This window comes from Cryptomeria japonica, chromosome 5 (genome assembly GCF_030272615.1).
Source record: "Cryptomeria japonica chromosome 5, Sugi_1.0, whole genome shotgun sequence".
NCBI classification, from domain to species: Eukaryota; Viridiplantae; Streptophyta; class Pinopsida; order Cupressales; family Cupressaceae; genus Cryptomeria; species Cryptomeria japonica.
The window spans coordinates 106,026,332-106,043,384 of NC_081409.1; the positions used below are offsets into that span (position 1 = coordinate 106,026,332).

Below are 17,053 nucleotides of genomic sequence, written 5' to 3' on the forward strand. Positions count from 1 at the left end.
TTACAAAAGAATATTTTAGCGATTATGATACACACTACAATCACCAGAGCAAAATACCAATACAAGTCTTCAAAGTCCGCCAATCCAAAAAATAACACATCCTCGAGGTACCAAAAACAACACACTACCAAAATGCCACAATTACTGGAACAACCAGATCATAGCTAAGATAAAAAATTATGGGGTACAATAATCACAATCCAAGTCAGCATTACACGATTCAAGACGTGAAAAATGAACCACCAAATGAATGTTACCAGAAATCAAAGAAACTAGAGGACGCCAGAGCATAAGAATCCACTCATCATAGCATATCCTAATATACAACTGAAGCATGACATCCAGAGAACAGCTTCCAGAGCACAAGACCAAATGACACAACCAACACTAAAAATTCTCACATCCATACACTCATGTCCTCATGATTCTGGAGCAACAGAAATAGCAACAACAACAACAACAACAAGGATCTGCAATTTGTAGTACTCATACCTATCTGCAACTCAGCATATAAAACATCTCACACATCAATTCAAACCAATCCGAATCACCAAATTTGACATCAATGACAACTTACATAAGTAAATTTCAACATTATCAACACATGGTACATAGCACTAACTCCGTTCAATTTTCTATCCTCTCCTCGACGATGCTCTCCCTCCTTGATCAAGAGGAACAACTGTACTTTACCTCATGTTCACCTTATTACAACATTAAGGTATATATTCCAATCAAATATAAACACATTTATATATCAAATAGATGGCCATATTTTATAAATCAACAACATCGTTATATAAAACATGCGGTCTCATTATCCATTTAAATTAATTCATGTGTCATTTATCTATCCATTATTTTTTAATAATAATATTCAATGTTTAAATTTTGCATTCAAATGAGTGCATGGATGAACAATCATCACCTTACAGTCATTTATAAATTTGAAACATATAAAATAAAATTATGTCATTTCATAACATTATCTAATTACCATCATTAAAATAATTGAAATATGTCTTCAATAATTATTCAAAAAATGAGCTATAATATTTGGTAGTGCCATTATTTGGATGAGTAAGCAATAGGCTGTGAGCTCACTTTGCCAACTATAAAAGTAGAGTATATGTATATCACTCATGCTTGTAAAGAATGCATTTGGCTTAAGATATTATGTGCTGATTTTGTGCTAGATGTAGGGACTATTTTAGTTCAATGCGATTGATGCCACATGTCTAGCAAAGAACCTAACTTTCTATGTTAGCCAAAAAAATATATTGATTTCTCATACCATTTGGTTTGTGACATGGTAGAGGATGGGAGGGGGATGCTATATAAAGTTGAAACTTTGATGAATGTTGGCGATTCTTTGACAAATAATGTGAACACAAAAAAAGTTAAAGTGATGTAGTGAGTCTATAGGCCTCTTAGTCACTAATAGTTAGATTTAGTTTTGGTTGGTTTCCATTCACTCTTGCAAAATCTTTGATAAGTGGGAGGATGTTGGGAAAGGTGTCTCAACCTTGCATTCCTAATGTCTAGTTTTAATATGTTATTATGCATTTGTTATTTTGTCTTCTCCAAGTGATTTTATCTTCTTGTGGGAGTTTTGGTGTCCTATTTGGAGGATGATTAAATTTTCTTTAGTGGTATTTTGGCCTCACATGAGGAGGTAGGCATCCCACTTTGAAATGACATGGTTTATTCACGAGTTAGCATCTTGTGGTATGTGTGAGGTCATCATGAAGGGAATTACATATAACAAATTCTTTGACACACAAGATCATGTAAGAGAGAGCTTAGATTAGAATCTTGACTAGCATTATGGCATGTGTGGACACTTGTCATGGAGGATCTTTTGAATGTTCGAATGAGGAAAAATTGGTGTGCCCAAGTTTGGGTGGTTGAATATGATAGATAATGCCAAAAATAATTTGGAAGAGCAAGATCAAGGAGGGGTGTTATGTGATTTGAACCCATACATTTGTGTGCCATACCTCTTATGAGTTTGCAAGTAGTTTTTTTTCTAACCATTCATGGTTTCTAGTTTATACTTGTGGAAACCCCTAATTCACTTACTAATTTATCATAATTAGCCATTCTCCATCCACTAATTATTTTCCTTTTATTCTCCCAAGGTTAATTAAGAATCAAATTACTCAATTAACCTTAGCTTCCATCCCTTCCTACTAATCAATTAATTAATACTTTATTAATTAATTGATTAGGCTAATTCATTCCCTAACATTTTCCTCCAATTTAATATTTTGCACCTTTTAGTAAAATAATCTTTTTATTCCTCCAGTAATCAATCAATTAGTATTTTCTTAATTAATTGATTAGGCTAACTATCTTTTCTTTAACATTTGTAATTTTTAATTAATCGCTAATGAACAAAACTCTTTGACTATTTTATTCCCACCATCCCATTTAAAATTAAATTAAATCCTCACCCTCCAATCTTTCACACATGTGAGAGGAGACACATGTCTCCTCTCTTATTCCCTATGAACACTTTTTCTCACCTCATTTTACCTTGCACCTCCTTTTGGACACTTGTCCAAAGGATAAACACTTGATCATGCAATCGATCTTAGCCCTTAATCCATCTTCTAATATTAGCCTTCCCTTCCACTCATGGAGAGTTTATTTAAGAGCGGTTTGCCCCTCTCATTTCACCATCTAATCTCAAACAATCTTTATGTTACAATTTTGAGAGTCAATTATCTATATGCTACCTACATGCTATCAAAATAGGTAGCTAATAAACAAATATCATCCACATACCAACACCATTTTGCATCATTGGAGCAATCCACACAACAATAGAAGTACATTGCTTTAAGTTTATTTTTTGCACACTTTCTTATCTCCAACGTTGCTTTATTTGAGTGTTGCTTTTTATTTTAGTCTTTGGGTTTGTTCATTGCATCTAATCCATTGTTGCAACTCAATTAGGGGGTCCATAGTGCTTCATCTATCTATTGGTACTTGGAGTTGTGATTTGTATGGTTCATTTGCAAGTACCATTATGTTGCTGGACTTATTTTGGATTTGTATGTTGTTGATACTCCTACAAAGGCTTGCTCTACAAGTGTATATCCATTGCTTTACTCCATAATATATTTGGTTACTTTAGAGTGTGGAGTTTTTCTCTCAAAAGAGATTTTTCACATTCACCTTATGGTATATTATTTATTTTATGTTCATATGTGTTTATACTTTATGGAATTTTGTAAAGATCAAAGAATGATATCGCTATCAGGATTCAACCATGTAGTTTTTGAGTCAAACTCATTGACCCATGCTTCACGAGTAGTGGTTCACAAGAATCCATCTCTCATGAAAATGATTGGTCCACTTAGCACTCACTACATCTAGGTGATACTCACAAAGGTGAATAATTGGACCTTCCTTAAAGGTCACCCATCCCAATACTACTCCAACTCGAGCATGCTTAACCACATAGTTTCCTCTAAGATTAAACCCACTTAGCTTGCAACACCATTTGCAAGCTAAGTGGGTTTAATCTTGGAAGATATTTCGTGGTTAAGCGTGCTTGAGTTGGAGTAGTACTAGGATGGGTGACCTCTTTGGAAGGCCCAATTCTTCACCTCTATGAGTGTCACTTAGATGCAATGAGTGCTAAGTGGACCATTCATTCTCATGAGAGATGAGTTCTTGTGAACCACTAGTCGTGAAGCATGGGTCGATGAGTTTGACTCAAAAACTACATGGTTGAATCCTAATAGCAATATCATAATTTGACTTGCTGTGGAAAAAATCTCCTACTTATCAAGATCAAAGAATTTGCACAATACTTTCCTCATTAGAATGGTGTAAGAAGTGTTTCCATGTACCTTGATTCCTTTTAAAATAATCTTAAGGGCATTTTAGTCTCTAAATGGTTTACATTTTTTCTGATAAAAGTGTAGAATCCTTGTTTCAAGATAGACCGGCGTATAGATGCTTGGTGACAATCAAATACAATTTCTTTTATGCATAAGGTATGGTTTGTTTCAAGGTCAATTTTATCATTTAGTTTTAGTAATCTCAAAAGTCACACCTTAAAGAACAACCCCTTGGTCTAGTAGATCCTGAAGGAGTTTTTCATCCTTATCCTTTGATCCATTCATGCTCTTGTTTGATCATAAGCCTTGCTTATCACCTTTGTTGACATACCCCTATCCCTAGGTCATAACACACGTTTGTAGGATCTATAGAGTTATATGTTTAAAAACCAACACATAGCTTTAACAATGGTGTGCTATTCACCAAATAGTAAAAGATGAATGAAATGGTTATCATCTAAAAAACTCATAGTAGAACCCTACATAAAACATTAAAAAATCATTCTTATGTTGAACAAATGATATGGCATGTACAATGCGTATCACTTAAGCTTCCTTGTGGTGCCATGGTATCTATAAGGATGAATGATGAATGCAAGTTGTGATTGTACCTTGTAATTTTGTTCAAAATACATTGACATTATTTGAATTTCAGCTATTAGAAAAGTGATAGACGATCACATTTTCAAATGCTACCAACTACATGACCTATCTTTTTTTATAATTTTTTTAAAACTCACTTTCACTAATAAATGCTATATGTTATAGTCCTCTATAATAGATGGTATATGTTATATAAAGCATATAATTTTCATGATACTATAAATATATTAGATGATAGAAATTGTATGGAACTTAGCTTTCACCAGCTAAAGCCATCCATCAAATAATCCCTTATGAAAAGCTTGAGTACCTATCAGGTGTTGGTACAAACTAAAAGTTAAAAGAATGGCTGCTAACCATGCCAAAAATGCTTTCTTGAAACATACGTACATAACAGCAAATATCCACCTTTGGGCCACCCTACGATTTGACTGTTAAGCATCCATTAATCCTGCCCACAATCTCGGGCAAAGTAATCAGTATGATTAATGCCCATCATAAAGTTTGAAAGCTATCACTTACTGGTTCTTTTTTTTTTCACTTTTCCTCAACCTATTTTCCGTTTCACTTGATTTATTTTTAAACTGGAAAGCAATCTATTGTAACGGACCAGCTATATAGGTACCATGTTTTTCCCACTCAGCACGGCTTGCACTTATGCAATCCATTACACAACAGTCATTGATTTCTTCTACTTGAAAATCCCACCATACCGACATTTGAAAATACGAACTTTAAAGCGCAGAGAAAGATATACATGTGCTTGCCATTGCAATGAAAGCAAAGCTGAAATCATTGCATTGCACATATATTTTTTCTGCAGAGGCCATCAGAACTCTTTCTTTGAGGTGGGACAACTGCTTTGTCTGCCTTTATCCAAACAAGAAGTTTTAGCCATGCCCACATAGCCCATTCATCCATTCTGCTTAAGAAGTGAGGATTGCTTGGAATCAAAGGCAGCATTTTGGTCTCTCTGTATGTCTGCCCTGAAAGCTCAGCACACCACTTTTCTCTCATTCCAGATGTCTTCCTCCTCTTAATCTGTGCCCCTCCTCCATATAGATTCTTCCTCCGTGTTGTTCTGGTCCTCATTTCTTTCAGGTCTTCAAGGGGAAGTAATTTACGACTGTTATGTGTAGAACATCATCATATGTTTTATTCTGACGGCTTCTTTCATCATCAGTAATGGACTGTGAGAAGTTGGGTTCCAAGCCAGATGGCTTTGAAAGAAGAGGGCAAGCATGGTACGTTCTCTTCATCTTTTCCCGCTCTTGTACTTGTGGTCAATGTAGCCTTGCTGAAAGCATTTCTTTTTCGTATTGATTTTATAGTCCACTCAGATCAATCAGCCTATGCAACATCAATGCAAGTTGGAGCTTTTGAACAGAATATGCACGTGATCAAGAATATGTTTTATTGTGGCATGCTTGATTTGAGTAGCAATAGAATTTGCAATGCCCCCTCTTAAAACTATTTTCTCAGTGTGCATTGTAGCGAATCTCCAGTGCAATGCATTCGGATTGTAGTTTGATACTTAGTACCCACATACATAAGTGCAAGTTTTTTCGCACAGTGTTTCCACTGAATGGTTATTGAAGAATGTCTGACATCATACATTTCAAGGGTTGAACCATACGATGCATTATACAAACCTCCACAATGGGTACCCAATTCATCATACATAAGTGCAAGTTTTTAACTCACAATGTTTCTCCTGAATAGCTAATGAATACTGTCTGACATCATCCATTTCGAGGGTTCAATCGCGAGATCCGTGATATAAACCTCCACAATTGGTGATCAATTCATCAAATGAAAAGCATTTGTATGCATCACACTGAAAAAGTTGAATGAAATGAGATCTTATTTAATAGATAGCTCTCCCAAATATATGTATCCTATCGGAAAGATTGAAGGAAATGATACTTTCTTAATAGGCCACTCTACCTATGGTAAATGTGGCAGGACTAGGAAGCGTCAATATCTTTTTCCCTTTCTGAATAGAGTTTATTGTTTTATCCAAATCAGATCAGTCTATGGAACAGCAATACAAATAAGTTTTATTTGCAAAATATACACAAATATTCTTCGTTACTTGGGTTAGCAGGATATGTATAAAATAACAAAATTGAATTGCTAAGTCTTGGATCAGCCTGATATGTGTAAAAATATGAGTTGCTAAGTTTTCATGGGAATTCCTTGCTTTCAAATCTGAAAGCAATATTAAACTTGCAAGATCTGTTTCTGGGGCTGGTTATGCAGAAAATCGTTTGCCAAAAAATGATTTCTGTTTATAGCAAGTCTTTAAATCATCATAGGACTTACTCTCCCTATGGTGAACGAGGCAGGATTAGGAAGCATCAATGTCTTTTTTCCTTTTTGAATAGATTCTATGGTATATCCAGATCAGATCAGTCTATGGAACAGCGATACAAATAAACTGTTTTTCTCAGAATATACACAAATATTCTTCATTACTTGGGTTACTCGGATATTTATAAAATATATAAAATGAATTGCTATGTCTTGGATTAGCCTGATATTTGTAAATATGTGAGTTGCTCTGTTTTCATGGTAATTCCTTACTCTCGAATCTGAAAGCAATATTTGTCCGCATGTAAAATTCCTACTTGCAAGATCTGTTTCCAGGGCTGCTTATGTAGAAAACCCTTTGCTTATGTAAAATTGATTTCTGGTCGTCACATGTTTTTAAATCACCATAGAACTTACATACAAACCCATTATTAGTAAATACATCTACAATAAGCTAATTTCAGTCTAGAAACATCTTCATATGCATTGTTGGGAATTCCCACTGCAGTGCAAGCAGATTATATCAGATACTTGCATACATGGATACTATGCTAATTCTCTCTCTCTTTCAGTCTACCTTGAATAGCTAGCAACCTTAGGAATTCCTTGCAATATCCAAGGAAAATTTCAAGAGATAAATAAAAAATTAACTGACACAAATTGCACAATGGGTAGGGCATTTTATCAAATGGCAAGTGTATGGACCCATTTCTTTATTAATGATGATTCACAAATGTAGGAAAGGATGTTCTGTAAGAGTCCATACCGACTTGTGTGAATATATGATGGTTAGTATTTAATGCAAAAGTTGAGCTCTGTATGTGGTGGATTTAGTTTGTAAGAAATTTTTTCAATAGCTCATCACACATTCATGCAATTTATTTGTTTTGACAGGTTTTGTACAACTGGATTGCCCAGTGATATTGTCATTGAGGTGGAAGAAATGTCTTTCCATTTACACAAGGTTTGCTTGATTTTCTTTCATCATCAAGAGTTTTTGAAGGAAAATTTCCTTCCATTTTATACAAAATTAGATCATGTTTTTGGACACAAAATGAATTTTAGGGCATAAATACTGGAACAATTTATCTCCATCTCCACACAGGTTTATTTCAAAAAGTTCTAGTTATTAGGCTTTGTGCTCCAGTTTGCAGTACTTTTTAGCCATGTTGTGAGTAAATGCTTTTCAGAGCAGTAAACTTCCCTTTGTGTCATGTTTGATTCATTTCAATGTTTACTGACCATTTTAAACAATGTTCTGCGGGTCTGAGATATCTATCTATTCAAGGATGCCTGTTTTATAATTTATCATGTTCTTGCATCCAACCTTATTAAATATCTGTGAAATTTGGCTTGTGAATTATATTGGTACTTCCAGTTCCCTTTGATGTCGCGGAGTGGGAAGCTTACAAGGCTTATCACAGAGCTAAACGAAGAGGAAATCTGCTGCCTATCTTTATCAGATGTTCCTGGAGGTCCTGAGGCATTTGAACTTGCAGCAAAATTTTGCTATGGCATGAAGCTGGAGATCACACCCCTCAATGTAGGTGCCTTGCACTGCATTGCAGATTACTTGGAAATGACAGAGGAATTTGGAGAAGGAAATCTTCTAACAAAATCTGAAGGATTTCTCATCCAAGTAGTGCTTAGGAGCTGGAAGGATTCTGTGTTAACTTTGCAGAGCTGTGAAAGATTCATTCCACAGGCAGAAAGGCTGCAAATAGTGAAGAAATGTGTGGATTCTATTGCAATGAAGGCCTGTACTGATCCTGGTCTTGTTGGATGGCCTCGGCAAGAACATGAGGGGCTCCAGAGTCCAGGAGGAAGCATTCTCTGGAATGGCATTAGCACGGGGGCAAGACACGTACAACCTCAACCAGATTGGTGGTATGAAGACATTGCAGCCCTTAGCCTGCCATTGTACAAGCTTGTAATCTCTGCAATGGAGGATAAGGACATTAGAGCAGAAATAATTGCTGGTGCTGTTGTACATTATTCCAAGAAATCAATCCCAGGGCTCACAAAGAGACAGGCAGGAAGTGCAATCGGAGGCCTGTCCTTGGGATCTGCTTCCTATGAAGCTACTCAGAGAGAGATTCTAGAGACTGTTGAAAGCCTTCTTCCGGTGCAGAAGAATGTTGTTTCTTCGAAATTTCTTTTTGGGCTCCTCAGAACTGCCATCATCCTCAATGCTTCAGAACCATGTCGTAGCAACCTTGAGAGGAGAATTGGAATGCAGCTTGAACATGTCACTTTGGATGATCTCCTGATTCCTAGCTACTCCTATAATGTGGAAACCCTATATGATATTGAATGTGTCCAACGGATTGTACAACATTGCATATTCTTTGATCAGCAAGCTCCTGAATCTGTCCACCAGGGGTTTGAGGAGGGGGCTTTTATTGGTTCACCCTCTCTCACTCCCTTAACTAAAGTTGGTAAACTAGTAGATGCCTTTCTTGCAGAGGTGGCTCCAGATGTGAATCTCAAGCCTGATAAATTTCAGTCACTAGCAGAAGCGCTGCCAAATTATGCACGACTTTATGATGATGGTTTATACAGAGCCATAGATGTGTTCTTGAAGGTATGTACTGAATTCTTCCCTGATCACTGACCTAAACATATGCAAATATGTTCTAGAATTATCTACCTTTCTTTTGGCTGAGTATTCTGTTTGTTATCACTCTATTTTGCTTCCATTTACTACAATATTGGGCTACCTTGTTATTACTTGTGTTTTTCTAGTTGAAGTGATAACATATATCATTTACAAGATAATATAAATGTAAGACTTACTCATATTTCTTGTAGTAAGGGTTACAACTTACAACCACGGATGGTATCATCTACAAGTGAAAATGCACTATATGGAATGGCAAAAAATTGCAAATGTACTCCCCACATGTTTCAAGTAAATCTGCACCACTCCATGCAGTGGCTTTTTCCCTAGATATTCTCAGATAGAAACTTAGTTGCATTGCATACTGTTCAAGTTCTATTGATTTCCACTTTTCATCCTTGGAACATTTTGAAAGAACCATTGATTGCAAATGACGAGTATTAATAATCATTGTATCCTTTGTATTAATAGACAAAGGATGCTATGCAGTGAGCTCAAATAACATATCTACTCAGATCAATCATTGTATCATTGTATTAATAAACAAAGGATGCTATGCAGTGAGCTTAAATAACAAATCTACTTAATGCCTGAAGCTTCCTGGATTTGACCAAATCATCCAAGACTCATGTCCTTGATTAATGGAATTCCCTTTTTTGTATTTTGATTTTATCTTCTGTTTGGCTATAGATATCAAAACAAGTATAATCTTTAGGCTGGGCCACAAAGTCAAATTGAACCCTTTTGTACATTACCAAATTCTAGGAATCATCAAAGTATAGAAACCATCTTGATTTATTTGACACTAGATTCAGAAGAAAACCAAGGCAAGGAGGCTGCCAATCCTTGGTCAACTATTTGCAGATGACTTCTCAATGATAACCTCCATGCACTCCAAATTTAACTTATTCTCAACCTTGATGAAAAGTTGAGAACCCAATTCATTCTCACTTGTCTTCCTCTGAGGTCGTGACATATTTCACCAGAATTTATTATGTTTTCAATTTTGCATATAATTGATCTAATTAGGTATAACATTCATGATTCCATTCAAATAAGGCAAAAGTTATTTTATGATTGATAACATTGTAACTTGGGGTTTTCCACGTATAAAATTTTCTTAATACATATCATGACACAGATCATTTAATTTTCCCAAGCTAGACATCTCACATAACTAATGCATCATCTGCAAGATGAGAATATCTACAACTTTTCATAACACCTTTCGTGCTTCAACCAGAAATTCAAGAGCATTGTTGTTATGACGAGGGAACATGAAAGCAGGCATTAATGGTGTACAAATATTTGAAAATTAGAACATGCTCAAAAGTGTACATTTGGCTAAAACTTTAATCAAAGCTTGTTGGAAGAGTATCCTGAGTCGTCTTATATATACACTTTGTACCAAATCCCAGCCATGATAACATATAAAATGAAATTTTTGCACATACCTCACAAAATTCCAGTGGATGCAATCGTAGTCTATCAAAATATTCTTAACCATTACACCTTTCTAAGGTACCTTGAGAAACACACTTTTTTTTTTTTCTTACAATGCTACTAGATATTGGTTGGATTCTTGCAAATGTCACCCTGGCTATAATCTGCAACCTTTAGTTTCTTAAAATTGCCCATGCCCCTACCATTGGATGCACGATGATCATGATGTTATAGTGGTCTTCCTTTATGATTATGTGATCAATGGAATGAATAGGATAGGAGAGCCATTGTTTTTTATATGTATAAGCTGCAGCTGGTTCATCTTATAATGATGATTACACAATGCATTATGGTTATGACTGATTAAATGATTGAATAAAATGGAGATGTCAAAGGATTTGTATTTAAATGGTCCACGTTTGTCATGTAGGTCTTCCTTAGGGGGTGTCAATGTGGCCAAGAATACCTTTGGTAGCCCCTGCATATTACAAACACATATAAATATGTGCATGGTTATATGCATAATCGAATATCTGGACATGTATGTAGATTTTATCTTGATTGAGAGGTATGAGGAGAATAATGAAAGTAGAACTCAATGAAACAATTCTAGCTAAGGGGTTAGAGAATAGCCTATGCAATTGTGGATCCTAGAGGCAAGGGAACTTGGAAGAATTAAGGATAAGCACTGTGTACCTGTGATGTATGTAGTGTATGTGTCCACTAGCAAGCTATTGACAATTCAGTGGGCAAGATACTAAGTTTTATTGGGAGCATCTAATGTTTATTTGCATCTAAATGCATGTTTTTAGTTTTATTGGCTTTCTATGAGTCACCAGCCTGTCAAGGTTAATAGCTAAGTTTTCCTTGGAAGACATATAAGCATTTATCCATAATTTAGCAAAATCATGAAAAACAATGCCATGCACGGAGTTAAAGATGTAAAGATATATTTATCCAAAGAGTCTTCAATTAAAAAGAATGTTTTAAACATTAAAGAGATTTCTAGGTCAAGCATGTATTAAAATTTTCAACTAAGTCAGTGATTACATTAACTCTAGTAAGTAACAGAGGTGGGAGAAGAACTGCCTAAAAAAAGTCACAAGACTTGAGACTCACTAATTGAGAGTAATAAAGGAAGAAAACTATTACATTATCTTGAAATAAATTTTATTTGCCCACATTTGAAAATTTACATGTTATCAGTAACACATCATTAGTGTTCAATAGCTGCAGGTTGGATTTCTTATCCACACAAAGAATATGTTTGAGAGATTAACAGGGTGAAGTTGTGATATGTCTCAAATATGTGAATTGTCATTATTCGCAAAAGGTGTCATCTAAATGTTGGAAGCAAACCACTAACTATAAAAGGGGAGAAAATTTCTATTTACGGTGTGGTTTATTGAATGGAGTCATAAGTCAGTTGAACTGTGTATAAAAGTTTTGATGGAAAGGTGCAGACCATAGCAACTCTCTTCAGACAAGCTTCTATGAAGGTTACTCTGAGTAGAATTCATTTTGATTGGAAAAATTGTTCATCAGATAAGATTTTCCCCGAGCACCTTACCTATTCAATTGCAGCAGATGCTCTTGGGTGTGAGGCAGTTAGAGCACATGGGAAAAATAAGTACTCTTACCTCAATGCATGTTTTGTTGGTGATGCAGTTTTAGCTCCTAAAGCATTTTGACCATCAGTTGAGTCCTATGCTTTGCTTGGACATGTTTGCTGATCTTCTGAGGCAGTTATGAATGAGGAGAAAAATGAATGTCTTGCGTGGACATGGTTGCCAAGATGAACTTCCTTGTTCGTTAATCCTTTTGGTATTCAGCTCTCTATAGCTGACCAATGACAATGTACAATATTGAAATTTGGAAAAAAGCTCCATCTTGGAATATTAGTAATCTCCTACTAAGCTGGGAAAGTCATGATTGTGGCTACATCGTAGCAGAAGGGCATATCTATTATTCTTCTTGCCTTTGCTCTTTCCAATAATAAAAGACGAGATTGTGTTTAGAAGCTTTATAGTGAGCAAGTGGGGTGAAAGATCCCATTGATAGGGTGGTCCTCTTGCATTCTTCCATGTTATCAAATCGATAAATATATCCCAGATATTGGAGACCAAAAAAGCATGGTCCTTGCTAGAAAATGGATGGTAAATGTAATGGTTGGGGATGCTCCTTTACAAATCTTACATTCCACAAAATTCTAATTTCCAAAAGGATGTCATATACAAGAGAATTTAGCTCCCTAGCAATCCATAATTGACCATCTTTGCCAACTTTATGAGGGATCACCACTGTAAAGGATTTAGCAATCATTCCTGTATAGAGATTCCTCCCCATGTTGCCAGCCTGGCTTTGTACCTTTTGTTGTCATTAAAAGATTGGCAAGGTAAATGGTTGTTTTGTTGGGTTAAATTTTGAATCAAAAGTTGCAACAATGGCACTTGTGGTGAGAATTAAATTAAGGTCAAAAGCAAGCAGTGCAGACAAATCAACATTCTAGGATATTTATAAAAGAATTTTTGAATGATGTCTTTTCAAGTTGCAAGTTCTAGGGTCAAGTCCTTATTGTAGGGAGTTGAATTGCAGTAACAAGAACTATTTGGACCACTATGATACCAAAGACTTTTATTATTGAGTGAGACATGTCTCTGCTATTGCTCCATGTTTGGCCAAACAATGGGGGTTGCATGATCCTGAACTGTGCTGGTAAAAGGCTTGCCAGTATATTTGGAAATTAAGTATTTCATTCATATGCGAAGGATTGGATTGATTATTATTTCATCAATGATTGGTGGTCAAATCGAGACTCAATAAGGTTGATATTTCAAATTCTGTATTTTTTCTGTGGCAGAGATGATTCATGGGTCTTGATTTATGGAAATGTAGATTCCTCAGGAGATTTTGACAAACATAGGCCTAATTCAACAATTTATTTGTTTCCCCTCTTTACTACAGAGATCCTCTTTTAGTGGGTACTTCAATGATTACAGATAGTTGAGAAAGTTGTGGCATGTAACATGGTTTTTTCATATTGTCTTCCTCTGGAAAGTTGAAGATACAAAGTAACCTTTTGTGAAATCAAATCTTCACTCAACTTAGGAGAGTTGAATGTTTTTGAACTAGATCTGGAAACGTATGATAAAATCATAATTGCATGCATTTGTAGAGATGTAGACCCCCTGTTTCTTGAGAAAAGGTACGTGCTAGCTTCTTTCAGCTTTTACATGACAACGTTTTCCAAGAAAAACTGTTTCTCAGGTAGTGGATGATGACATTTTCTAAGTAACACTGTGCTCATGTAGTATGGCTTCTTTGTTCTATGGATTAATATAAGATGCATACACAATTGAACAGAAGAAAACACAAAAAACAAGTGTAATTATAGCAATTGATAATAAACATAAGAAAATCACTTCAGTTGAGAGTCATAGCTCAAAATATTATCTTATCTCTTCACCAATGACAGATTATCAGTGTTAAAAATCACAACAGTGGAATGCTGGAGTTCATTTCCCCAAAACTTTCAAAGGCAGTTCTATGGAATGCAACCTATTAAGGCAAGGCATTGTGTTTGAAGTTGATAGAATCTTCTGCATTGTGTTTTATCTCAAATGAATAAGTTAGGGCTGATGGATTTAAGGCAATGAAAGTGTCTCTAACTTTGCCAGTGAGATAGCAGCCTTTGAGGTGTAACGTTTAGATGTACCCCTCATTTATGTTAACATGAATTGGAATCTCTTAGGTGAGGTGCCGTTTTTGTAATCCAAGTTTTGTGATGATCTGAACAAGAAATAACTCTATCTCTATCTCTCTAAGTATGGAAAACCACTCCTTAACAAGCCATGTTTGATCCTTGCAATCTTGTTTCTCATAAATTCTATTTCTATGTTCATCATGCCTTATTGCCTTGATGTGCTGTTTTTTTCCGAATGACGGATCTAATAACCAATGTCCTTTTCATGGTTTCAGGCACATCCTTGGCTTACAGAGTCTGAGCGAGAGAGGCTTTGCACAAGCCTGGACTGTCAGAAACTTACTCTTGAAGCTTGTACTCATGCAGCTCAGAATGAGCGTTTGCCCTTGAGGGTGGTTGTACAAGTTCTATTCTTTGAACAGCTGCAACTGAGGAATGCCATTGCAGGATCATATATTGCAGCAGATACTGCTGATCCAGCACGCACCTCCAGATTCAACCCACCATCGGATTTTGGAATCTTGGGCCCTGCTATGCTAGGTGGAGAAGGATGGAATGGAGTTCTCAGAGAGAATCAGGTTCTCAGGATGGATATGAACACAATCAAGTCAAAAGTGACCAACCTGGAAAGAGAGTGTTTCACTATAAGACAAGCAATACATAAGATTGAAAAACCCAAGATAGCAGTAAGTAGCAAAGCCCGTAATATCATATCAAAGTTTGGGTGCAAATTCAGGACACAAGTTTGTGATTCTCAAGAAAGGACTGTTATCACTGTTCAGAACCTAGATGGTGGAAGTGTAGAGACTCCAAGGAGGTCTAGACATCGGCGGAGCACCTCAGTTTCTTGAGCTCCCTTTTATCAGAAGCAGCAGTTTCATGTGCCAAGTCCTAGATATTCCTTGTAAAACACTGTTCTTTCAAGTAATATATATATATATTTATATATATATATAACCTACATATGAACTTGGCTGGGCTTGCAAGGTTTTTTTGGAAGTCTTTAGGAGCTATCTTTCTTCATTGTTGTCTTTACCCATTGTGCTGCAGGTCCCCAAGTTTTAAATCATTGATCATATCTGCATAGCTTCATTCCTGCCAAGCCAGGAGTTGTACTAAAGATTATCATACTAAACTTGTGCTTCTTAACACCATAAATCCTCTGGAAGCTTCTTTATCATGCAAACAATGGAGTTCAAATTCAGCATTGCACCTGCTAAATGAGGAGGGACTAGAGACTTGCGAATTCAGAAGCCTTGGGTGATTTTGGGTATGTTTAATATTCCTTTCCAAAGAGCTTTGTACTTGAAGTTGAGAGCTTTAGAGTAGCCCAGTTTTAGAGTTTCCCTCTGAAGAGATTGTCCTTGGATTGCAATCATGATTGTATTTTTTGATGCAACTCACAATTCTTTGAAAATTTGTACCAGAAACACTTGATTCATTTACATTTCATTTAATTATTTCTTCCTGCATCTATTTTTGCTGTACTGCTTAACATCAATATTGTTTAATTAATTCAAGTTTAGCTTTCATCCCTGGCAAACCTTTTTTTTTTAACTTTTTCTTATTCACAATATTAGTACTATAATATGTACACACATTCATACACATTGCTAGGTAAAGTATTTGTGAATTTAATCTTACAGTTTGATTATTGTTTGAATTGTCCAGCACAATATCCTTGAACTAGATTTTTTTCTTTAGACAAAGCTAGAAGAATATCAGTCAGGCCTTGAAATAGCAAGAAACTATATATCAGAAACAACTATTGTGTGAAAATATGTTATATCAGGGGTTGTGGGTTATTTATAAAAATATGTTCCACTTCAATTCCTTTCACAATAATAAGACCATCCATATCTCTTTTAGACATATGGCCAGGTGTAATGTAATAATCACAGGTACCAGAGAATGTAGTTTACCATACCTTTATCTAAATCAGAACATAATAATATAATGTTTTAAAAAAATCACTAATTCAATGGAAGATGACATGTTATACTTGGTTTTACTTTCTTGATTAGAAAAATACTTTTTAAGTTGAAGGTAGGGTTTTACACTTCATAAAATAGAATAAATATGAAGGAAGTAGGGTTCTATAATTTATAGAATTTAGATGTAAAGGGGTGAAAGTTTTATAGTTTATTAAAAAATATATATTAAAAATAAAATGAAAGATAAAAATTATATGAATTAATTTATTACAATATTAATTTCTTTAATGTTACTTAAATAGTCAATTTAAATTAGTTATATAAAAAATATCTCATGTGATTTAATAAGAAAATATTTTTTAAAATTAAAGCAACTCTACACAATGTTGAAGTTAATAATCTCAAATTCAATATATTAAAGGAAAATGACCTTTTCCAAGCTTAATCTATGTTAAGTAAGTGAAATGCATAACTCAAAACAACCTAGATTAATTTTTGTAACAATTAGGACTAGATAATTGAACAATTGAATGTTAAGTTACGAAATTAAATGTGATGGGTAATGATATAATTTCTAGGAATG

At 35.2% G+C, this 17,053-nt stretch overlaps 1 protein-coding gene across 2 annotated transcripts; it reads left to right on the forward strand.

Moving 5' to 3' along the window:
* The first annotated feature begins 5,037 nt into the window (after positions 1 to 5,037).
* LOC131067369 (BTB/POZ domain-containing protein At1g30440) lies at positions 5,038 to 16,008 on the forward strand. 2 transcript variants are annotated; one of them, XM_058002339.1, is made up of 4 exons: positions 5,038 to 5,701; positions 7,665 to 7,734; positions 8,149 to 9,354; positions 14,812 to 16,008. In XM_058002339.1, the coding sequence occupies exons 1-4, from the start codon at positions 5,643 to 5,645 to the stop codon at positions 15,385 to 15,387; spliced, it is 1,911 nt and encodes a 636-aa protein (XP_057858322.1). In that variant the 5' UTR covers positions 5,038 to 5,642; the 3' UTR covers positions 15,388 to 16,008. The 2 variants fall into 2 exon arrangements, with proteins under 2 accessions (XP_057858322.1, XP_059077258.1); XM_059221275.1 differs by lacking the exon at positions 5,038 to 5,701 and adding an exon at positions 6,388 to 6,409.
* The last annotated feature ends 1,045 nt before the right edge of the window (positions 16,009 to 17,053 follow it).

What these genes read in the sequence shown, in the direction of transcription:
- LOC131067369 (XM_058002339.1), top strand. Translation starts at nt 5,643, where the DNA reads ATGGACTGTGAGAAGTTGGGTTCCAAGCCAGATGGCTTTGAAAGAAGA. An exon ending in GAAAGAAGAGGGCAAGCATG is followed by an intron (nt 5,702 to 7,664) that starts GTACGTTCTCTT and finishes TTGTTTTGACAG; the next exon opens with GTTTTGTACAACTGGATTGC. An exon ending in CCATAGATGTGTTCTTGAAG is followed by an intron (nt 9,355 to 14,811) that starts GTATGTACTGAA and finishes TCATGGTTTCAG; the next exon opens with GCACATCCTTGGCTTACAGA.